At 54.1% G+C, this 24711-nt stretch overlaps 1 protein-coding gene across 3 annotated transcripts in view; it reads right to left on the minus strand.

The window, feature by feature from the left end:
- SH3PXD2A (SH3 and PX domains 2A) overlaps positions 1 to 24711 on the minus strand; it is a 261253-nt gene that overhangs the window by 35721 nt on the left and 200821 nt on the right. For all 3 annotated transcript variants that reach the window (XM_047761959.1, XM_047761957.1, XM_047761958.1), the window contains one exon: positions 24121 to 24252. In XM_047761959.1, the coding sequence (XP_047617915.1) occupies positions 24121 to 24252 (132 nt within the window). The remainder of the gene's footprint in view (positions 1 to 24120; positions 24253 to 24711) is intronic.

A 24711-nucleotide genomic window follows, 5' to 3' on the forward strand; every position in this document is an offset into this window, starting at 1 on the left:
TTTGAATGGAAAACTGCACACTGATATCCAGTAACCCCAAGAGAGAAGCCCTCAGATGCCGGACGTGCAGGAGAAGCCTTCCTTCTGGGTCTCCAGGCTAAGCCCTAGGCTGACGAAGTCTGCCAGAATGCTGAACTGGCCAAGCCCCTGACTGCCGCCTTACCCTGGCCTCTCCTTTCATCCACAGTGCCAGAGAAGAATGTCATTGAGCAGGGCTGGCTGACAGGCCAGGGCCCAGCCCACTCCAGGGGGCAAAGGCTAGGAAGAGCCACGTTACCTGTCACAGCAGCTGACCGTGCTCAGTGGGGCCTCCGTAAAACCCACTTCACGATGGCTCAGGGGCCAAGGGCGGGAGAAGACAGCACCTCCAGTTCAGGGCAGGGCAAGGGCCTACCCACCCCAGGTGGGGCAGGGAGAATCTCGGCCCCAGAGGCCAGACCCTCCCTCTTCCCAGGGTGAGCATAAACTTTTGGCCAATTTCAAAGCCCTTGCAAAGTGACTCCATCCAGGGCTTCCCCGTGCTGGCACTGGGGGTGGATGGACAGGGTGGGTGAGAAACTGAGATTTCTCAGAGGCACAGGTGGACACACACAGAGACACAGAGAGAGGGGGACTCAGAGGGAAACAGAGAAATAGACAGAGGGGATGGGCGGACCTGGGGGCCTTGGCCTCCCTCGAAGGGGGCTGAGCCTGGCCAAGGGTGACGGGAAGTGACGGGCCAGTGCTGTCCCCAGAGTGACCAGGTCACAATGGCCTCCTTAATGAGAGTGGATAATGAGCTCATTAGGGCCAGAGGAGGCCAGCTGCACACAATTAGGATGTTAACAATAAAGTCTTCTGAGGTCACCTCTCAGCCTAGGACAAAGCAGCTGGTGGGGGAGGGAGACCTGGTCCCTCCTCTCCCTCTGATGCGCCCCTGTCCTTTGAGGTGCTGTCCTCCAGGAGGTCTCTCTACTCCCCCTGCCCTGTTCCCCCCAGAATTCAGCCCATGAGCACCTCTTAGCCCCATTTCCAAGAAAGACCTCAGTTTGGATCCTGGCTTCACCACGTGCTCGCTGGTGACCTGGAAGGGGTCTGACCTCCTTGAACCTCATTATACCAGGGTAGTACGACCTGCCCAGAGGGTTGCCTGGCATCCTGTGCTGTACCTGGACTGGTGTACTGAGGACACACGCTGTACTCAAGGACAAAGTCTTTACCGAGCACCTGCTATGTGCCTGCCAGGCCCTATTCCAGCCACGGGGATGCAGCCTCTCCTTCCCGCCCACCCCACTGCCCAGCACCCAGCATGGGTGCAGATACAACCTGGGCCAGCCCTGGGGCCCACCCAGAGAATATGGGCAGGATGAGACCGATCAGGCAGAGTCTGGAGTCTGGGAGAACACAGCAGCCTTTAGGGGACCTCTGAGCCTTGCTTTCTCTTTCTCTGCCAGTCGTTCACATGGTCTAACACCAGCTACCCCAGGGCTGCAAATGGGCAGTGCTACTGTATGCCCAGGTCTAGGCAAGGGTTTCAGTGACCAAGTGGGGAAGGGGGTGATGGAGCTAGAAGGAAGGGCACAGTGCCAGGCCTCAGACACCTGCCTCCATTCTCCATGGACGCCCTGGCTCAGGTTCTGGCCCCTCTGCGAGGATGTGTCATCCAGGCATCCCATGTTCTCTCCTGGGTGCAGTGTGGAGAAGCAGCTGGAAAACTGGGGGGCGGCACCCGATGGCGGACAGGGGCAGATACTGAGGAGAAAGGGGGCTGAAAGGGGCCTGGCCAGGCACATGTCACCAGCCCTGCCCACATCACACCTGGCACAAGGCTAAGCCCTAAGGGACCGCTTCCCCTGACCTTGGGGCATATGTGAGGCTCCTGCCGAGAGGGACCAGAGACGTGGGAGATGCAGGCTGCCCATGGCACACTGTGCCTTTAAGAACAACGAAAGGCGGCCCACCCTGGGCCAGGCCCCCCCTGGTCAGAAGGCTCTGTCACTGCGGCCTCTTGCCAAGACACACTCCAGCTCACAGCACGTGTCTGCCACGGGCCAAAGCAAACAGGAGCGGCTGAGAGGCTCCCCCAGGCCCTCCCAACGTACCCCCATACCCCCTGCCTTACCCATTCTTCTGGTCCTACCTCTGGCACCTACCCCCCTTCTCTGGTGCCCACAGCCTCCTCTTCCCTAGACGGGGCTCTCAGGCCACCGGGGCCTCAGGATCTTCCCTGGGTGCCTGAGGCCGGAATTCCAAGAACATTAGCACAAGCTGCTACGTCATGGTTTGGAAGGCTCTGTGGAGTCTGTGGCAAGAGGACAGCAGGGACTGGGCTGCTGCCATCCCTCCCCCACCCCCTCCAGCCTGCCCACCACACCGAATGAGCCCAGAAGCCCAGCGCTGGGTCTCGGCCGGCGGAGGCCCCAGGTGAGGCACCCAGGAGAAGACAGGGAGGGGGCTCTTGCTAAAACGACAGGCTGAGGAGAATCATGGCTGTAAGCAAGGGCTCTAGAGCCAGGTTGCTGGGCTCACGACTCAGCTCTGCTACCTACTAGCTGCATGATTTTGAACAGGCACCTCAATTTCCTCATCTGTAAAATGGACCAATGATACACAGACATCTCACAGTGTTGGTGAATAAGTTAATCTACGAAAAGCATTCAGAATGGTGCCTAGTTCCTAGCAAGGTGCCCTAAAGAGCTATCATTAAAGTTTAAGTGCAGGAGTTCCCGTCGTGGCGCAGTGGTTAACGAATCCGACTAGGAACCATGAGGTTGCGGGTTCGGTCCCTGCCCTTGCTCAGTGGGTTAAAGGTCCGGCGTTGCCGTGAGCTGTGGTGTAGGTTGCAGACGCGGCTCGGATCCTGCCTTGCTGTGGCTCTGGCGTAGGCTGGTGGCTGCAGCTCCGATTCGACCCCTAGCCTGGGAACCTCCATATGCCGAGGGAGCGGCCCAAGAAATAGCAACAACAACAACAAAAAAAGACAAAAAGACAAAAAAAAAAGTTTAAGTGCAGACTACGGCGAATTTTCAAGACTGCTGTCAGGGTCCGGCAGGGAGGCAGGTGGTCTTAGGTGTCTAGAGTCTCGTGGCGAGAGAGCCTCTTGGTGTCACTGTCATTTGGCCTTGACCTTGGAAAGTCTCTATGGAAGGCCTGGTTCTGAGCCTGGCAGGAGTTGAGGGCGGGGGTGGTTAGGGGGATACAAGATGGCATGGGACCCCTGCAGGAACTGCAGAGCAGGGGGACCCCCGACAGCCCCGTGCCTTGCACACAGTGGTTACTGACACGACATCTAAACAAACTGCAGACATCAGGGGTGAAACTGAGTAGTCAGGGAAGAAGTCTTAGAGGAGAGGAGACCTGAACTGAATCTCGGATCAAATCTGGAGGGGAGGCGGGAGGCACAGGACAGGCGGCGTGATGGGAGTCCATGCAGGCCAAACTAGCAACGCTCACCAGGCTTCATGGTCATGGTGGGGAATCTTCCAGGTGACAAGGGGAGGGGCACTCACTGTCCTCCATCCACCCCAGTGTAAGGCAGGGCACGGGTGTGTGAGCTGTGGCCAAAGGTTCCTAAAGAGAAGGCAGCTAGGGGGAAATAGGAGATGCACAGAGGTATCTTCTTTTCCTTTTTTTTTTTTTTTTTTTTTGTATTTTGCCTTTTTAGGGCTGCACCCACAACATATGGAGGTTCCCAGGCTAGGGATCTAATCGGAGCTGCAGCCACAACAAGGCTGGATCTGAGCCATGTCTGTGACTTCCACCACAGCTCATGGCAACGCTGGATCCTTAATCCGCTGAGCGAGGTCAGGGGTCGAACCCACCACCTCATGTTACTAGTTGGATTTGTTAACCAACTGAGCCACGATAGGAACGCCAACAAAGAGGTATCTTCGGACATGCTTGTAAAGGATACAAACGGTGGGCGAGATCTGCAGGGTGAGTGGGGCATTTGCAGATGCGGAGGGCGGAGCGGGCGGGGGAGCGCGGCAGAGAGAAAAACCGAAGGGAGGTGGGAACCTCTCAGAATCACAACAGGAAGGTTCAAGTCTCCCAAGGGGATCCCTGAAAAAATGCTCAGGGTACCTACCCCAAGGGCATTTCCCCTGATGTTCTAGGCAAGAGAGAGAGGAGGAAGGAAGCTGAAAAGAGACTGCGCAGTGGTACCTGCAGGCACCTGACCTGTCTAAGCCTCAGCACTTCCCCTCAGGAGTCAGAGGCTCATACCAGAAGGTGCTGTCGGGGAGGGCGGGGGGTGGGGGGGCAAGTGCGCCCATGACAGAGGTGGAGGTGGCTCGGCCAGGATGGGCTCTTGTCAGCTGCGGTGAGGAAAGGCCATAGGGCACTTGACAGAGAGTCTGCCAAGCCACCGTGAACAAGGAGACAGCCTAGAAGACACAGAGGAGGGAGTGAGGCCAGAGGCTGCAGAATGGCCACAGTCCCAGCTTCCAAAGAAGGCAGATTCCAGAGTAGAAGCGGGCAACCTCACTGCGGGTCCTGATCGGGGGTACATGGGTTCCCTGCAGGATGGTTGGAGGAGCTGGAGAGCAGGTCTGAGTGTGACCACGGCAGTGCTGAGCAGAGACAACACAGGAAGAAAGAGGGCCAGATGAAGAGGGACTCTGATAAGATGTGAACAGCTGGCCCTGTGCGTCTGGGACATGTCACAGCTGAGCCATCTGGAACCTGGAGCTCTCGTGAGCCAGCTGAGGACTGCAGGGCTGCGCCGATAGATCGGCAGCTGATGGCCAACACGAGAGGCCACATCCCAAAGATGTGTTGACTCACTGGTTACCACCACTGGGAACCTGGGCGGCTGGAGGTGTTCATCAGCCCGAGGATGAGGACAGAGACTGTGTTGGCTACACCATCTCAGTCAGCAAAAGCTGCGCCAAGATCAGGAGCCAGACAAAAAATCTGAACAGATGGTAATGACAGGTCACATCTGACAAGATGAAAAGTAGTAAATGAAGAGATGAAAGGACATGGCTTAGGACAGGCGATCTTAGAATTCACGGTCCAGACATTCTGGAGTATGGGGGGAGGGGGGGTGCTCTTCATAATTATGCCAAAATATGAGGTGCCAACTGGGACTGTCTGGGGGCATTCGGGTTGTATGGGCCACCCCACTTGGCAGCGAGGATGAGAAAGGTCCTGGAGTTTGGAGGACTGTAAGCCTGTGAAATCTTAGGCTGTGCCAGGAAGCACCTGACAGGGCGACTTCCCCCAGGTACCTGGCTAAAAAGGAGCAGCGCCAGGACTGGTACCCAGGCCTCACTCCTGGTACAGCATCCACTAGGCTCTCCTTAAAAACAACTCCAGCTGTTACTGTCTTTGCAGAAAGAGATCAACACTGCCTGCTTGCTTTTTTTTTTTTTTTTTTTTGGCTGCACCTGAGGCACATGGAAGTTGCTGGAGCAAGGATTGAATCTGAGCACAGCTGCAACCTATACCACAGCTGTGGCAATGCCAGATGCTTAACCCACTGTGCAGGGCCGGGGGTTGAACTCGTGCCGCCCCAGAGACAACACTGGGTACTTAACCCACTGCACCATAGGGAACTCCAACACCACCTGCTCCTTCTGTTGGTTTCCTGAGTTTCCATCTGACAGATGCGCTAGGAAACCCAACCCCCTCATCTGCTTCTCCTCCGCTCCACCTGCGTCCACAGCAGACCCAACATGCAGGAGAGTCAAGGAGTGGCTTTCCCCCCTCACACCAGGAGGGGGAAAACCTGTCGTTTCTGCCCCCATCTCCAACCCTCTCTGAGCCCACATGGCAGGGCAAGGCAGGGACACCCTGTCTCACAGAGTTTTCTGGCACAAGAGCTGACCCAAAGGTTTTGCCGGGAGAGAGTGACTTTGGCTCAGCATTTCTCAAACCTCAGATATTTCCACACCACGGATGACTTTTGCCACATCCTTGAACTACGTATACTGCGGTTCACATGGTAAATATATATTTAAAGCAAGCCACCATTTTTTTTTAACTTCAAGAAAATAATTTGTCTAGGAAACTGCAGATGGCCATCATGAATCAACAGTTAGGACCACCGGCCCCAGCCATAAAGTTACAGAGAACAAAGCGACAGAGTCAATTGGAGAGGTGCTGTGACTGAAGAGGCTGCGCCTGTAGTAGCCTGCTTCCTCTTTGTTACCGAAGGAGATTTATTAGAGAGGGGTCAGAGAGTCAACCATCAAGCGGAGATAAATCGGAAGGCTTGGAAGAGAACTGCAAGAGGACAGGACCAAGTTTTTTCACTGTGTGCTGCAGAAATATTTAACGCTGCCTCTCTGCACCATGTGAAAGCATCCCACGTACCACGGTGTTGCATGGGCAATGTTTTGAGGAAACCAACTTTGGGTTAGAAGGATGCTTGGTCATCCAAGATGGCTGACGTGTCCTCATTAGCAAGATGAGAATAACATGTAGTTACCACGGATGTACCGAGAAATCAAAAAGAAAAGAATGGGAGCCACCTGGCAATGAGTCTGGTGTCTTATATGTATATATCCAATCTGGAGAAGGGAGCTGAGGGATCCCTCTATAGCTGTCTCCAGTTATTTGGAACAAATATAAAGGGCTATCCTTATTCTTTATCTAGTTTACTCCAGTGCCTAAAAAGTATACATGAATGAGTTTGTACATTTTCCCGCTTTTCTCTCTTTGCTAAAAGTGGAGTCTTCTTGGCCCCAGAATTGAGGTGGTTTCAACTAAAAGCCTTAGGCTGACAACTATCCTCTCCCTTCTAGCTGAGTTCAGCCCCTCTTCAATTGGTGCGAAAATAAAATAGGGGCAATTTCAACTTTAAAGACCATGTCCATAAACAAGACAAACCCACTCCACAATTTGTCTAGGGCATTCCTCCCTCCAAACCCTCCTTCTTTAATTTCTGGGGAATTTTAAATAGAGGTCTTGCAAAAACCTGCACTGCCTGACGTCAACAGATCTCTGACAATGTGGATTCTTCCACCCGGTGTGGGGAGCAGCCACCACGAAGCCTGATGCTTTTCCAGGCTTCTTTCCCAGCTGGAATTTGGGAGCCACTGGTGTCACCCTAGGAGACTGTGGGAGAAGAATGGTACCCATGAGTGTCCTGCTTGGGGTCCTGTGACCGTGTTTCCCAAACCTCAGGCATCATAGAGGACCAAGCATGAGTTGCACCTGTACTAGCATTTTCTTTAAAAAAAAATAAAAAATACACGTTTCAAAAACCCATTTTCCTATGTTACACTAGATGGAAAACTAGTATTCCTTGGCATAAATAGAAGATAACTGGAAAAAATACATACGACACAACAACAATGCTATGGAGTTCTACCAAGATACTAAGGCACATTCTAGCCAAGACTGGGGCTGGATTTTCTCTTGGTCAAACAGCATCAGCAAGTTTCAACAACCTAGGAGCCCAAAATGGAAACTTCCCTCAATGTGGAGTGAAATGACAATGGAAATAACCATCTCATGATGGGATTCAATGCCATTTAATGCTGAGGCCACCACTCATTTATATAAGCCACTCTCTTGGAGACACTGATCTTTTTTTTTTTTTTTAAGGGCCGCACTCTCGGCACATGAAGGTTCCCAGACTAGGGGTCCAATTGGAGCTATAGCTGCCAGCCTATGCCACAGCCACAGCAAGGTGGGATCCGAGCTGTGTCTGTGACCTACACCACAGCTCACAACAATGCTGGATCCTTAACCCACTAAGCAAGAACAGAGATCGAACCCGAATTCTCATGGATACTTCTCACAGTCTGCTCCCTGGTGAGCCATGATGGGAACTCGTGGAAGGCACTAATCTTGCAGAAAGAACCCTGAATTGACAATATGCAGCCACCCCTGCCACCCCCTCACCGCCGATTTAAATCCAAGCTCAGCCACTAGCAAGCTTTGAGGCCTTGTGCAAGCCACTTACCCTTTAGAAACTTGGTTTCCTCTTCTAAAATATGGAAACAAAGCCCCCTGCCCCACTTAACTCCTGTAGAGCTACACCAAGGGAGAGAGAGAAAAAAATGTTTTGAAAAGTCTCCAGATTGTAGGTGGATAGGGTCATTATTCTGAGCAAGTGGAAGAATCCAACAGACTCCTAACTTCCCCCCAGATACAACTTACTGCCCAGACTGGATGGTGGCCCATCCCTGTCTGTTAGAGAAAAAAAACAAAATGAAAATGCCGTCTGACAATCTTTCACAGTCGACCTTCCCAACAGCCCCATGGGTTTCAAAATACTATCCTCATTTTATAGATGTGAACATTGAAAAGCAAAGTGGCCACATACTAGCTATTCGATGACAGAGTGGGATCTGAACACAAGCCTTTCATGTGGCCCACAGGGCCCTCTGTCTTGCTCTTTTGTGCACAACCCACTGGGCTCGGAAGCCCCCAAAGGCGCTGGTCTTTCTGATCCTTCCCTGTGCCCGGGCCTCATCTTTCAAAGCCACCACCTTGCACAGATCCTGTGATTTCTTGTTAGCTGCCCTTCTGCTCTCATGCCCTTATATTCCCCCAGCATCCTGACCTTACGCTGGGGTTGGCTGTCTCCCCAGCTGGACCGAGAGCTCTTTGAGGACAAAGGCCAAGTCTTGTTCATCTTGGCATCCCTGTCAAGCCCCTGCCTGGCTCAGTGATGACAAAGAAGGGCTGAGTGTGCAGTTGTTAGACATGAAGTGCAATGCCAGATGGGCACAAGACTTCTTCCATCTCCCCCGGCCTCTCCATCCATACCACAGTCCCTCCTTCCCTTGGCCTCAGGATCTCCGAGCCCGCTCCTGGGGTCAGTGTGGGGCACCTGCTCTAGCGCTCCCGGCTGGCCCTCCTGCCAGCTAGAATCCAGGGCAGCCCTTCAGCCCCTGGCCAGGGTTTCTTCCTCCGGTCCCCTAATGTGGGGAGGAGGTCCCTCTGACCCACAGCACCCTCAGCTCTCCTGGAAGGATCTGCCCACAGGGACCTGAGGCCTGGAGATATCTGTCATAACGTGCCCAAGATCACCCAGTAAGCGGACGCTCCCACTGGGAATTCTCACAGTCTCCTCCCACACCTGATGGGGCCATTTTCACTGGGGCCTCTCCCCTCGCAGGAATGGAAAAGCCAAGCTCAGGGAGGTCCCACAGGCCAAGCACCAGGGACAAGGCCACGCCCTGGGTGAGTCTCCTGGAAGAAGGCAAAGGAATTATCAGCACTCCTCAAGCCCATTCAAAGCAGCCTTGGGTGCCTACTGGAGCCAAGGGTCCCCTGCAGGGAACCCAGCAAACAAAGCCCTCCTCCAGGGTGGATGCAGAGCTGGAAGGAGCAGCCCAGAGCCTCCAACCCCCAGGGCGTTGGCAGGGAAAAACTGCACAGAGGAAATAGCTTCACCAACCACAGTGCCTCTATCCTAGGGAGCCGCAGAGATTAACCAAGAGGCACAGAGTGGGGAAGAAGCAAGTTACAAATTGCCTGAACTCTCTGGGCCTTAGCTTTCTCACCTGTGAAAACGAAGCCATGCTGCCTGGGCAGGGGTGGTTACAGGACAGAAGGTACCTGGCCCACGGTGTGATATACAGGAGGTGCTTCAACAGCCTCTTTTCTGCCTTTCCCATAGTTTCTGACGTCAACAGTCTCCAGAAAGAAGCAGGTGGGTTTAGGTTGGGGTGGAAATACCTTGGGCCTAGGATGACTATCCTGGAGCCTGGAATGTGTTAGTGTGACTTAGAAAGGTTCTCTCCCTGAGCCTCTCCTGCTCCATTTCCCTTCCTGTCTCCTGACCCCTGGGCAACAATGTGGTCTAGTACAGATCCTACCCCAATCCAAGGAGAAGAGGCCACACGCCTAGTTCAGATGCCTCAGAAACTGCCTGGGACCTAGTGTCTCCTTCTAGCCTTACAACAGTTACAATGATTGGCTGGGCAGTGGTGACTGACAGCCACAGGTACCAGTCAGGAAGCTCTTGAGCTTCCCACCCCTGCCCTGTCAATCTCTGGTGTCTCCTCCTCCTAAACCCCAAAAAGGAGGGGTCTGCAGAGTCACCACCCTGCCTCCCAGCATACCAGCCATCACAGTCCCCTCAGCTGGGTCAGTGGGTAACTGCCTGGGTCCCAACTGGGAGACTGTAGGCTCCTTGACACAGGGATCAAGTCTTCCTTGATCTGCTTGTGCCTGGCTCACAGCAAGACATAAAGGCTGAGGAATGAATGAATGTCCCTGACTACACGCTCGCTTCATTGCTTGGTTTGGTTTTCTCCCCTCTGAATGAGCTAGCCTTTGATCAACACCCCACCACGGCAGGAAGATCCTGGTACATGATGGCAGAGAGACAGGGCAGGAAGCCGGGAAGTCACTGACCTAGCCCGCCCTCCAGACCCTATCTCCTGGCCTCCGTGGAGTCATCTCATCACCACAGGGCCCTGGAGGAGAAACTCTGTTCTAGAAGTGGTTCTAAGGTGGGGATGCCTGGATGGAAGAAGATAAGAGATGTCTGAGGGTCGAGGTGGGCCATGAATATCCCACTCTTGTAAACATGCCTTTGCAGTGAGCAGCCCAGCACACCCTAGCTGAGTCCCAGCCCTCAGCCATGGCACCTTCTAACTGCACCCCTCGGGGAATCAGGGGTATCTCCCCAACCCTGGCTCGTCCCTTAGCCTGGAAAGTAGAGGTCTCCGTCCCCTCTCCTTGTCCTGGGCCCTGACTCAATCCAGGCCCTGAGGTGGTGGGACGGCCCCATGGGGGCTGAGAGATGCAGGTGTGGAGGGCAGGCCAGAATCTACCTCCTAGCTGCCACATCAGCACCGACAAGATGCCCTGGCCCCACCAAAAGTGGGAGCCTTTTAAGTCCAAGGAGGCGAGTTTGTGTCAGCAGTGCGGTGAGGCCTGGGACACAGTGAGGGCTGGCTGGGAAACCAGAGGATGGGGTGCAGCCTTGGTGTTCCCTCCCCCTGTGCAAAGATCAGTTCCCTCTCTCTCCTCCGAGGAATGGTCAGTTACAAGCTGGCTCTGCTGGCAACGAGGTCCAGGCGTTTGCAACCCTGGTTCTGCTCCCATTACCAACGCCCAGGGGAAGCAGGCCCCTCACAATGTCAATACTCCAGGGAGCGCTATTACTTATACCCAAGTGTGAAGGAGGTGACCTGATGCTTGCCTAGGAGATGCTGGCTGAGACCAGGGGAGGGGGATGGGAAGCAGCCCCGACCCCACCCCCACCCACCCAGGGCTGGGTTGGGACTAGGAGGGGTGAGAACGCCCATCATTTTGCTATCTTTACAGGTGGGTCAGGGGCTGTTCCAATGTGCTAAGCCTTTTCCACCCCACCCATGAAACTGTGTACAAGGCAGGTACAAGGCAAACATGCAGCAAATGCCCACGTAGTGTGCAAAAGGGTCAGGACACTTGGCTGCCAGGCAGGATGGAGCTAAGGGTGTCCCAGGCAGACAAGACAGACTCAGGGGAAAATGGGCTTCTCCAGTTCACCTCCAGGAGGAACAGGGGCAGCAAATGGGCCCGGAAAACCCCTGCCCCCAAAGCAGTGGAAGTCGGTGTAACCCTCCTACGCTGGGCCTTCAGGACCCTGTGCTGGCTTGAATACTGGCCTCGCTTTAAGTCCCAGAGCGATTGCTTTCACAGATCTTGTTTAACTTGAGAAGGATGGGGAGGAGGGGCAAGAAAAACTGCATTCTTCCCCATCAAAGCCAAGAGTCCAAAGTAATACTTTGGGTTGTAACTGATCCCGGCCTGTTTGTGATTACGGGCCCCTCGCTCGCTTTCTGGCAGAAGGGCCCTGGAACCCCGCAGCACGGCGGACGGAGAGAGACACCCCTGCTCACTTGGATAATCTTGTCCTCGTCTGACATGACCAAAAACGTCTGTTGGCCTCTCTGCTTTTAGCAGTTCTCCAGGGCAACTTCTTCAAAACATTACTTTATTTTAAAAGGGGGGGGGGGAAGCTACCCCCCAACCCCTACCATGAAATTCCACAACACTAATCATATTCCTTCTGTTACCAGCACCAGCCTGGAAAACACAGCAGCGCCAGCCCTCCCATTGGCTGATGCAAATTAAAGGAGAGAGGGAGGCTCAGGATTGGACAATCTTACACACACACACACACACACACACACACACACCCCTTTCACAGCCATAGCACAGAAGTGGCTTAGCAAAGCTCAAGACTATTTCTCAGCTGTTCTTTCTCCAGAAATTTAATCTGCAGAGCATTTGGCCTCACGAAGCCCATTCCAAAGGTGTCCAGGAGCCCACGGGCCCTGTGATCATCATTACAAACCCAGGAGTTTGTAGCCAGTGACCCATTTGGCTGCTCGGGGAGCTGCCTGAAAGCTGCCAACATGGTCAGATTCCCCTTGCCTGCTTCCTCTAAGCTGAAACTGGTTTCTTCCTGGAGCCCAGGGGCTAGAGGGGATCTTAGGCGTTCTGGAACTATGGAGATGAAAGGCCTGCTTCTTGCATGGCTTGGTAAAGCCTGATGGTCAGGGGAAGAAGGGAGCTTGGTATCTAGAAAGCAGTCCTGGCCACTGTCCTCACTCCAAGCCACACCTCCGTTCTACAGGTGAAGAAAGCAGATGCTCGGGAGGTATAGGGACTTGCCTTGAGGTCACCTGGTTAGTGGGTAGCTGAGCCTGGAACCTCTTCGGCAAAGCTTAGCGTTCCTCCCACGAGGGCTGCCCTGCGCACCGAGATGACACCCTGAGTCCAGCACCCAGTGGAAACACCTTGGCCCAATGCCTCAAGCAAGAAGTAGGTGGCTGGAACTGGCGGAAAGCTCCCCAGGGCACGGGGAGGTCACTTGGCCAGGCTGGGGAGAAGCCTGTAGGTAACATGCAGGCATTGGTGCAGGGCCCAGGCCCCCAGGCCTTGCTGTGGGTACAGCCTGAATTCTGACTCAGTCAATAGATGATGAGCACGCTGAGCAGAGAAGGCTGGGGCCTTGTGAGGGCATCGCTTACAAGTACAGAAAACAAACGAGAAGAGACAGAGTGTTCAGAAACACAGGGCTTGGCGGTCCAGCCAACCTCAACAGCAATCCCTCCACCTTCCTGGTGGGGAGGGAAGAACAAAAGGAGCCGAGGAAGCAGCACCTCGGACTTGGACTTGGGAGAAACCCATAGCCAGCCAGTGGGACAGTCCCACCCTGGACAGGGAAGTGGCGCTGCTGGAAGGGGGAGTCCGCATTCAAGTCGGGGTGTTTGAAGTTGACCTCACAGGGGGAAAGGTACCTCACTTGAAAAAGGAGCCTGTTTGAATGCACGGGGTTGGGGAGAATCTGCCGGCCTCTGCTCTGCCTGTGTCCAGGCTCCAGCTATGTTAGCACCAGGCTGAGGGACCCAGGATGGGGAGCTGAAGAGCTGGCTCACCACCCCCACAACCTGGGGGACAAGCTGGGCTTCAGGCAGGGAGAGGCAAGATCGGCTGCACCTAGCCCTGGGTGGCCTCGAAGGAGCCAGGAGACGCCAGCACATCTTGCGAATGGCTACCTCTGCACCAACGATCCCCAGCCACATGGTAGCCCTGCCACACACTCGCCATGGGACACTAGGCAAGTGACTTCAGGCCTCTGTTCCTCCTCTGTCAAGGGAGGGGTTCAGGCAGATGGTTGGAAATATCCCCCTCAGCTTATCTCCTTCACTGGACCCTCGAGGCCCTCGACGCGCTGCTCCAGCCTGTTTATCGCTAGGGGAATGTCTCCTCTCTTGTCCCTGCCACTGCCCACACCTTTGTAGGTGTCATTCACTCAGCGTGGAGCACCTTCCTCCTTCAGCCCCTGGTTCAAGGCCTTCATTCTCCAGGAGACTCCCTTGACCACCGACCCAGGCACTGCCCCCTTCCCCCCCCTCCCCCCGGAAGGAGACACGGTGCATGGAAGCCCATGGCCTGCGGAGCAGACTGGGCCTCCTGGTCCCGCCCTCCCGCCCCCTCAGTAGCACCTTCTAGCCCACTGTGCTTTCTGCTGGATGGGAGCACCACAGACCCACTGCATCTGGACCTTTACCCTGCAGGCAAGAGGCAGCCCTAGAATGTTGTCACCTCCAAGGGTCAGACGATAGAGATGACTGCTGCTTGTCTACTGCTGCACCCCAGTGCTGGGCACACAGTAGGTGCTCCGTCACCTGAATGAGCAAATGGCATCCTGTGCAAGCAGCGCCTGCATGCAGGATGTCACTCAGACAGGGCTGGGACTGCTGAAGGACCTGGGGGAGGGGGAAGGAGAAGTGATAGAACCCTTCGATGGGTCACGTGGGCTTGGGGGAGGGGCCAGGACAGATCTATTTGGACAAAGAGAAGGCGGCAGAGTGGGCTGGGGCCCTGCCTAGCAACCCCTAGGCACAGCCCAGGCTCTGCTCATACCCTCAGTGCTGGTAAGCAGATCTCTGCGGGAGATCCCAAGTGACCTTGACCCATCCACCCATCCAGCCCAGCCTCGCCCCATGGACCTGCCTGAGCCAAATGCTGCAACACTCACACAACTCTTCTGCAGGAAACTGAACTAATGAACGCCCCCTCCCCCTTCACATTCCCTCTGCCCTACCCGTCAGCCTCTCTCCTACCCCAGCTGGGGCTTCAGCAGGACTGACCTCTGCTCTCCTGCTCTCCGTGGCCTGGAGAATTCACAGCAGAGCACTTTAGGGTTTGGCTTTCCAAAAAAGTAAAATCCACAGGGAGAAGAAATGCAAACATCCAGATTTCTAAACACTGGATAAACAGCACTGGATAAAGAGTATGGAAATCCACGCCCCACCTCCCAGCTGTGCAACGTCTGGGGCAAGTCCCTTAACCATTCTAGGCTTTAATCTCCACCTGGAATGGAGAGAATGACAGCATCTGCGGTTCCTCTTACCAAGATGTTGCATAAATCACATGGTTTTTATAGCCTGTACAACATAAAATATTCTGATTCAGAAAGAGGTCACCTTGAAAAATGTTCCCACTTCCCTACTAGCTGGCATAATAAGCAGGCATTTGCTCTCCAGGTGGCCTTGACCTCTCCAATAACCCCTCTAGCATGAGACTTCAGAAAACATGCAGGCTTCCGGCCACTGTGCTTAGAACACCCTTAAAACAAGGTTCTGGGACACAGTGATCTAAGGGCGGCCCGTGGCAATGCCAGTGCAGCAGATGTAACAGGAGAGGGATCTGCTGTCACAGCACACCAACCTCAGGTGCACTCACTCTGGGGCCAGTTCTTGGCGGACCCCTTCTCTGAGTCTGGCTTTCTCCCACCTCCCATGGTGCCCGGGCCACTTCCCCACAATCCAGTCCGACAAAAGAGCTTAGGCAGGCAGATGCATTTTAGCATGAGCCTGAGAGTTGCCTGACGAAGAAGGGACAGTGGTGCCATAATTCCATTCAGAATATTGCAAATACAGATAGAAATGAAGCTGGGGGTTACACGTGCCGGAAGCTTCCCTCCATTTCCTGGGAATTGACAGCTCAGTTCCTAGGATGGAGAACCCCAGGGAACACTGGCTCCCACCAGGCTTCACCACTCAGTTAACTGGGTTGCCCTGGCTGTTGTGCCCCGCCCCCCCCCTGCACAGTGAGGCCAGGGAGTCCAGATCAGCACCCGGAACCCAGGGGATGAGGTTATGGATTCTGAAAAGATGCTGATAGAGATGAGGGTGGTTACCGAGGGCAAACCCCACATCCACCAGAGTGATTACTGAAAACCCAACTGTGTGTAATATCACACGGCCATGGGGCGATGTGGGGAAAGAACAAGGGGCAGAAATTATTCAACCCAAATTCCCAAAGGTCCTGACAAATTATATCCCAGAAAGTGCTGCTGTTCCAGGGCGAAATCTGTTACATAAGAGTGCAGGAACCACTGTGTGGAGAGTTCCACCCCACGCTGCGGCACTGCACAAGGCCTGTCACTTCTCTTGGGGACAAAGGCTATGTATGTGTCTGTGTGTTGGGGCAGGCGGAGGGTCTCCTGTGTTGCCTGCTCCGGGAGCCCGAGGCCAGGGTGTGGCTGGTGAGGGAAGTGGAGTCCCCTGTTGGCTGCGCTGCAAGGCTCCCACTGGTGCAGTGGTCAGTCCACCCAGAACAGCGTGCCCTGGCCTGGGACCACGCGGCTTCGACTTCTCTGTCCTCACCCACCACCTCTCTCCCACAGCAACTGGTCTCTGGTTTTGCCTCTGTTCTGTCACCTCCTCTCTTTGCTTAATCACTATCATAGTGGCCGCTTATCTCCTGCATTGCATTTTTATTTTGATTTTTTCCATTACAGCTGGTTTACAGTGTTCTGTCAATTTTCCACTGCACAGCAAGGTGATGACCCGGCCCATACCTACATGCGTATATTCTTTTTTCAGAATGCCCATCGTTAATAAGTCAGCAAATAACAAATGCTGGAGATGGTGTAGAGAAAAGGGAACCCTCCTGCACTGTTGGTGGGAATGTAAATTGGTACAACCACTATGGAAATCAGTATGGAGGTACCTTAGAAAACTATACACAGAACTACCACATGACCCAGCAACCCCACTCTTGTGCATATATCTGGACAAAACTTTCCTTGCATTCCACTATTTAAAATCTAGACTTATTTTCCTTGTTTACCTGTGACTGCTTCTCTACCGCATGTGAGCTCCGTTTGCATGGACTTTTGCCTTGCTGGGTCTGGGGAGTATGGGATTCAACTGGTCCCTTGGTGTTCAAACCCGGAAATGCAGCATTTGAGATGCTTAGGCACAGATGCAGTGTAAACTGCCTGCCCCTCAAAAGGGGAGGTGGCCAGGTGCTGCCCTGGTGCTGAGGCTGGGATGAGCTGGTGTCACTCTGGCACTTCAGCTGGATTTCCAAGGTCACCACCAAACCATACGTTTGCTCAGAAATAACTATTCCAGGAAAGGCCTTGGAACACAGTAGGTCCACAGAGCTAATGTGAGGTCAGTGTGACCGGCCACTCCATTTGCCCAAGCTGAGCAGGTGGAGGTGACAGAGGGAGTGCCTGGCAGCAGCTCCAGGCAGGTGGTTGGCAGAGCTCAGGGCTAACAGGCCTTTGGATGCCTCCCTGACTGCAGCCTGTGCAGATCTAGGTCCAGGGAAGCGCTCTTCCCAGTCCAGGACACACCTGCCCCAGTCACCTTCCTCAGCCAGGATTGCTTGCTTCAAATACTACTGTTCTCAGGTTCCTCTCCTGCTCACCTACTTTGCAGGGCCCCATCCTTTCTCCCCAACGACTGCTGCCCAACTTCTGCTTTCGTCGTCAGGACACACCTGCTGAGGCAACCACACATCTGTCTTGCTGTCTTAGCCCCAACAGGCCCAGCCTCCCCGTGGACACTCCACTCCAGAGGAGCTGGAATTCCTTCCCCTCTCTGCCTTTCCAATCCCCTCTCTCCAAAACCCAGCTCTAAGGCCTCCAGGCAGCCTTTCCAGACTATGCTAGATGTCCCTGCCCTGCCCTCTGGCTTCAGCTCTGTGCTGTGCAACACAGCCACTGAGTGACAGCCAGCATGATGCTAGCCTGGGTGGGCCTCTCCTCACCCCAGCCTTGCATGAAGCCCAATGATCCACGAGGTCTACTCCTAGGTCACCAAGGGGAATTCATCCCCAACCCTTCTTCTTGGTACAGGCTGGACCAAGGACAGCTGCCATTCAAGGGCTCCAGGGGGGCGATTCTGGTTCCCAGCATGTCTCCTACTATAGTAAGCTCCCTTCCCACCTCATAAACTGTCGGGGCTGAGAGAAGAATCCTCAGACACCAGCAAGCCATACACTTTCTAGCCAGGAGGGGACACTCAGGCCACAAGAGAACAACTGACCAGTTGTGTGTTCCAAGGTCAGTTTGTGGCAGAGCTGCCCCAGTTCAACAGTCTTACCTGCAACTTCTCATGTGCTGAGCGCTTCCGGTGCCAGGCCCTGCACTAAGCACTGAATTCCTCTCAAACCAGCACATACTGACCCTATAGCTGTAGGTACAATTATTGCCATTTTGCAATAAACGAAGGTAAGGAAACTGATGCTTAGAGTTCAAGTAACTCCCCAGGGTCACCACTAGTAAGTGCCAAATCAAGATTAAACCCAGGTTTATCCAAGTTGAACCCAGATTTTTCATTGCTAGACTACCGGGCAATCTCATTTTCAAAGCCATCTCTCTCCTGGGTGGCTAAAAGCTGGCCTGAAGGGCCCAAGGCAGGACTAGGATGCTCACTTCTGTTCCTGGATTTATGCTTCTTGGCCCTTTGCCTTCTAGCCAGCTTCATGAACTGGGTAACAACTGCACGCCAGAGACAGTCTTGGACCAGGATGGACTTTGGAACTGCTGATTAGGCGGACAGAACAGAACATAGAGGTGCTGTACTTAGAAGAGCTGAGACCGAGGCTTTCTGTCAGCAGGGACAGGACCTCATGGGCACCAGTCACCACATCCAAATGGGGACTGGCTCATCAGAACCACACCCTAAAAGGCTGTTACAGGGTTAAGAGTGTTAGTTCACTTAATGCAGACTGCAATAAACCTACCTTTCTAGAAAGAGCCTATCCCGTCTTTACCGGGATATTGCTTAACCAATCAGCTGGTTCCTTAGTAAGCACATAACCTAAGTAAAAGACGTAGAAGATATACAGAAGTCCATTTAAGATATCAGAAAGACTGCAGAGCTATTCTAGTCTCACAATGCAGGCCACTCATTAAGCACTCAGCATGTCACGTCAATTAGAAATTAAGCTCCATAAAGGGAATATTATGGGTATGTACCTGTCAGCACAGGGCCCGGGACAAGAGATATTCAAGAATTGTTAAATGAATGAATGAGTGAATAAGTGAAAAGTATATATAGTATATTTCTCACTCACAAAAAGTTCAGGGGAAACCAGTTACAACAATGTTCATGAAACAATAGCTAAGTAACAGAATAGGTGTATCTTCAATGCTGAGAAGATTCCAACTCACAAGATATATGGCTGAAGAATGCATCTTTTTTTTTTTTTCTTTCGTCTTTTTGCCTTTTCTAGGGCCGCTCCTGTGGCATATGGAGGTTCCCGGGCCAGGGGTCTAACTGGAGCTGTAGCTGCCAGCCTACGCCAGAGCTACAGCAATGCAGGATCCGAGTTGCGTCTGCAACCTACACCACAGCTCATGGCGATGCCGGATCCTTAATCCACTGAGCAAGGCCAGGGATCGAACTCACAACCTCATGGTTCCTAGTCGGATTCATTAACCACTAAGCCACAAGGGGAACTCCCAAGAATGCATCCTTTTTGACAACACAAAATATTCATTATGATTAACACAAATTTGAGAGGAAAGCTTACTAGTTTGTCTTATTGATAAAGATATTTGTCAAGTAATAAACAGTTACTTCTAATTGGGGGGAAAAAAAAGCAAACCCATGTAATAGTATCACTGTTCTCTTATACTCATGGGGAAATAGATTCCTGCTTACATCACACTGTTGGGTAGCATTAGATCTCAAACCTAATATTCAGTTTCCTGATTCTTTGCTCTTTCCACTACACACGGCTGCTACATAAGTAAAGCAGATGCAGCCGACATCTTTTCGGATACCTTATGCCCCCTATTTCTCCTTTCTTTAAAATCTGTGCTCCAATAGCCACTGAAGAGGTTGGCCAGGCAGCATCTTTATACCTCATGACTCTTTCCCTGGACATAGCTGATTGGCCCAGGGTTGGACACCTGATCTACAGTCTGCCAATCCACTGGCTAGCCAGGAACCAATCAGATTCAAACATCAAATTCTAAACTCAGAAAACCAGGGACCACTGTCAGTTGCTGGTGGTTATCCTGACTGAAAAGTTTGGTCCTGACCAACCAGCAGCAGGTGAACCAATGAACAGGAAGAAGAGAAGGGAGGCTGGTCTGCAGTTAGGACAAGATCACAGCTGGGCTTCCAATCCACATGGTACCCAAGAGAGAGAGAAGAGTAGTTGCTTTATCCCATGCCAGCTTTCTGGTTCCCAGTCCTTGTGAGGCTGGGATGCATTTCCCACCCTTGGGTTCTGGTGAGACTTTCCAGAATCCTTTCAATAGTCTCTTGAAAAGTCTGAGTTGGATGTCTGTCCTCAGCTCAACAACTCAAATGGGATGAAAGCACTGACTCTGAAGGGGACCAAAGATTCTCAAATTTCCCAAGGCTTAGTTTTCTCACTTGTACAACTTCTCACCTGGATGGACCAAGAGCTCCAAATTCCTTGCCAATACAATGCTTTTACATTAGTCCTGCAGCTATGTAGCTCCAAGGAAGTATAAGAATTCCAGGTGTTATCACACTAGTGCCAGGAAAGAAACAAAGACTCAGAGAAGGAAAGCTGGGGGAGGAAAAGAATGAGCATCTTCTGACTCATATTCCCACACCCTCTCCTGGCCCCTGGTCCTGAGAGAAGGAAACCATCCTGGAAAGTTGGAGGCAGCTTTGCTCAACACAGAAATCAGAGCATCTGGGACTTTGTCATCACTGCTCTGCCAGAAGTTAGACAGATTTTGCCTGCTGGAAGGTAAAGCCAATGTGGTCTTTGAGGCTTAAGAATGTCCTACAAAGGTGGCATCTCAGGCATTGCTGTTTATATCAAGGGTGGAGGGGTTTTCAAAGGCAACAGTATTTGGCAATGCTAACAAAGCCATTGAGTCTTTCTGCTAGATTTGTCCCTGTTGATCACTGGAGAGAGAGACCTTTTCTGGCTGGGCCCCAGCCATACTGTTTGATCAAGAACACTCTCCCTGGAGCAACTCAAGTCCCATCACCGTGGTGTCTTTGACTTCTGCCCACTTACGTCCCTTGGAATAGTTTGTCCTTGGTGATGGATGTGCATTGCCCTCCTCAGACTCTTTTAGTTGTGGCTTATTTCCAAGTCCAAAGTAACAAGAATTCCCACTATCTACAAGCAGCATGCTGGAGGGAGGGGCACAGCCATCCTGCAACAATGTTCCAGGGAACCCTGAGGTCATCTCAACTAGCCCATGTCTGTCCCCGAGCCCCAGCATCACCAGCTCAGTAACATCCCTCCAAGGATCAGTCCGTTCTCATCTACCCATGGCAATACTTCCTCTGTAGAACAGAGAGCTCTTAGCTGTTGGCACTCTAGCTAGGGAACTGACTTAACCTCTTAGCCTGCTACTTCAGCCACAAAATGGTTAAAGGACCTTCCACTGTGTGGGGTCGATCCATGATTCCAGTAAAATGATGCATATGAAGGGGCATGGCCTGGACCTGGTGTTACTGAGTGGACTGCCTTTCAGACACATCTCTCCCTAGACTAAAGAGATTACAGAGTGCTGGCACAACCACACTTCCAAATCCCTTGCTGGCTGTGATCTCTGCCAGAGGGCTCTGGTGAGCAAGCAGAGCCAGAGGTGGCTGGTCCCTCTATGGACACTCTACTCGAGGGACTTTAAGCTGAGTGAGACGGGGACACAGGCAGAGTACTGGCTCCCAGTGGGCAAGGCAAGACCCCAGGAAGCAGGGTGGTACTAACTGGGGCTGCTGCCCCAACAATCTGAGTGGAAATGCCTCAACACGCCCACCATGTCCCAAGGTCAAAGGCATCACAATTAGGTCTTTGTTCCAGAGTTCAAAAGCTTCACTCACCACTCCTTCCAAAGCCAGTTTGTAGGATGCACAACACACCTCCCCTCCCCCACCGTCAGAAGCCTGCTTCCTTGAACTGGGAAACCACCCTCCCGAGGATCTGCAATTGGCCCTCTTCTTTTCTTCCCTCCACCCACTTAGTTTCTCTGGTTAAGCTGGTTGCACACTCCAGAAGGCATCTGGAGGTTTCTGATGGCAGGAGACAGTCTGGGTTTGGGTGGTGGACACAGCACACTGGGGTCCCCTGTGCATGCTGCCTGCTGCTGAGCAGCTGTGTCCACCAAGGGCAAAGATACAAACCCCCAGAAAAGTGGAAAGGCTCTGTCTACCCAACCCCCAGGGCTCATGGAGTCTCACAGCCACAGAGTTCAGATCAGGGAGAGGGCTTGGGGGTGGGGGGTGGGATCACCTGCTCCAGGTCCTGTTCCCAAGCAGCCACTACACTGTCTCCACTTTACAGGAGAGATAGCTGAGGTCCAGAGGGATCAAGTGACTTGAAGCCACCCCGTGGGTAGGCAGCAGGCAGAATCCTGCTTTCAGAAACAGCCACTCCCTCAGAGGGTCGGTGTGCCAGGCTGGGCTGCTCTGGGGCATCAGGGTACCTGAGCCCCCTCCCCCCGTAGCCACAGGGGACTCCTCAGGGGAGGGATTGCCTTACACCTTTCCAGGCCAGTCACAGAACCCCCGCTTTGTCAAGGCTCTCCTTCCTCCACTCCTAGGCAGGACTCCAAGTGTCCTCAGGGTGCGGAGTGTGGGATGGGACGGAGTCTGAGAACAGGTGACTTCCTGTCGGGTCTCCTGGGTGTTGTCATCCAGGCCAGTGGCTGGTACATCCAGGATATGTAGCTGCGCTGGTGACACAAGGCAGGAGGGTCCCTAAGCCAGAACTCGACTTCTGAGCAGCCCTAATCCTCTATGGAAAGCAGGCACACCTTCCTCGGGTGCCGAGTCCCAAAACAAACATCTCTCTCTTCACTGGGTATCTCCGACCCCACCATTAGCGAGCACCTCCTTTGGCTCTTGAGGTGCCCAGGGTTTCTAGAGCCAGGCCCCTCTGATGGTGCAGCTTCTCTAGCGGTGGGGAGGTGGGGCTGGAACCATGACCGAGGCTGAAGGCCAAGCCGTGCAGGAAGGAGACCTGTGCGGGCACCTGGGGTGAAGGGGCCAGGCCTTGTGCTAGGGATATGGCTCTGCTGGGTGGGGACAGCAGCTGCCAGCCATGTGATGATAATTCTAGGCACAAGGGCAGCATCTGAACCCTGTGAGGGGAACAAGCTGTGAGGACTCCGGACCCAGGAGGGCCATGAGTCAGGCCTCTGTTGGCATCCCAGCCCTGTCCTCAGAAAGCACAGTTCCTGAGTCTCCTCCAGCAGGAGCCTGAGCTCAGCCACCACCCCGACACCCCAGGCCTGCTGGGATTTCCTTGGCATTTCCAAGCTACCTGCTGCCCACAGGCACAGGAATCAGGGGCCCGGGAACATCCCCGTCCTGTTCTGTTTTTCAGGTGACTCACGTTCCCGCCATCTTTCCGTGCCTCAGTGATTCTGTCTATAGAACACACACAGACATCCTCTGGCCTGCCTTCCTTTCAGAGCTGAGTATGTTGGAAGGGAGCAGAATGGGGGCAGGAAAAGGAGAAGAGGCCCCTCCCCCTTGGGAGTGTCCTCCAAACACAGCCCAGAAAGGCTCCTATGCACAGGGGGCCTGCCCCACAGCAAACCGAAACCAAAGCAGGACACTCCAGGAATCAACTCAAGCCCCCACGGGCCATGAGCAAACTGATGGATGGACGTCCGAGTCAGCCCTGGCCCTGCAGGGGTCGCACAGGCCTGTTCCTCAGACTGATGGACTCAGGCCCTCATCGCTCCACCTGGGAGAGTGCTGCCGCCAAGGGCCCAGAAGCACCGGGGCCCACTCGGTGAGAACCCAGGAACCCATGGCCCCCTGGACGGCCATCCGCCCGGTTCCAGACAAGACAAAGCCTCGGTTCCCAATGACAGAGTGGCTGCTGCAGGACCCTCCTGGCCCCAGAACCTGACTTCATCCCCCCGTCTGGGCCCTGTTCCCAGGTTCTGGCGGCCTTCAGCTCAGCAGGAGGCAGTCAGCTCACCGCCCAGACACCAGCCAAGCTCCACAGGCCTGGCCTTTCCTCAGACAACCCGCCCGAGGACCCTGGACCCCACAGTGACGTCATGGCCTGCCTTCCACACCAGCCAGCCGGGTCCTCCCACCCCTGCCTCGTCCCCGACTCGGAATATGGCCCCAAGGGGGAAGCTGCTGTAGGTGCCCCTGGACTGGGAGTTACTTTCCTCCGGGGCTCAGAGGGCACAGGGACCCCGAACGTGGGCTGGACAGTTGTGCCCAGGCTGCCACCCTGGTCTTGCATTAACACAAGCTGGTTAATTACCCTGAGCGGTGGAGACATTCTTCCACCACCAGGCAAACTTCTGGCCTGCAGCCCAAACCAACAGGGGAAACTTCAGCCTCCTCGGCCCTCTCCCCGCCAGATGGAAATAACGTATAGCTGCAGAGGTGGGGGAGGAGGCAGGAACAAAAACCAGTCCGGCTGAAACCCTGAGTGGCCGGCCGCCCGCCGAGCACTCACCGCTCTCGTTCTTCTCGATGACATCCACCACCTCCCCGGCCTGGAGGCTCAGCTCCGAATTCTCCTGCTTCTTATAGTTGGACACCACCACGTACTGTTCCAGGATCATGGGCTCGGCGTTGGTGTCGGCACCTGGCGAGGGCAGAAAGCATGCGGTGAGCCAGCGGCCGGCCATGGCCCCACGGCCGGGGCGCCCCCTGTCCATCGGCCTCGGGGGAGGCTGCTCGGTCGCCAGCGCCACTCGGAGGGGCCGCCCGCAGCCAGGGCTCGCAGCTCGCCGGGCCCCAAGGACAGGCCATATAGCAGGGCCCCACACCGGCCCGCTGTGCCGCGGGGACCGGGGGACATGGGGAGCCAGGGGACAGTGGAGGGGGTGGGGAGGGTGGGAGAGAGGCAGAGATGAGACAGAAGCCCAAGGAGCTCAGAGGAAAGAGCCTGCGGCCGTGGTGAGTTAGTCACAGCCCGGCACTAGGGAGAGGGAGTCGGAGGAGAGGCCTGGGCCAGACGTGGGTTCTCTGGACCCCTCGGCTGCAGGGGTGCGAGGGGAGGGCCGAGGGCCAGTGGGCAGGCGGGCCCATGGGGGCTGAGGCC

The sequence above is a fragment of the Phacochoerus africanus genome, chromosome 15 (assembly GCF_016906955.1).
Source record: "Phacochoerus africanus isolate WHEZ1 chromosome 15, ROS_Pafr_v1, whole genome shotgun sequence".
Lineage (NCBI taxonomy): Eukaryota > Metazoa > Chordata > Mammalia > Artiodactyla > Suidae > Phacochoerus > Phacochoerus africanus.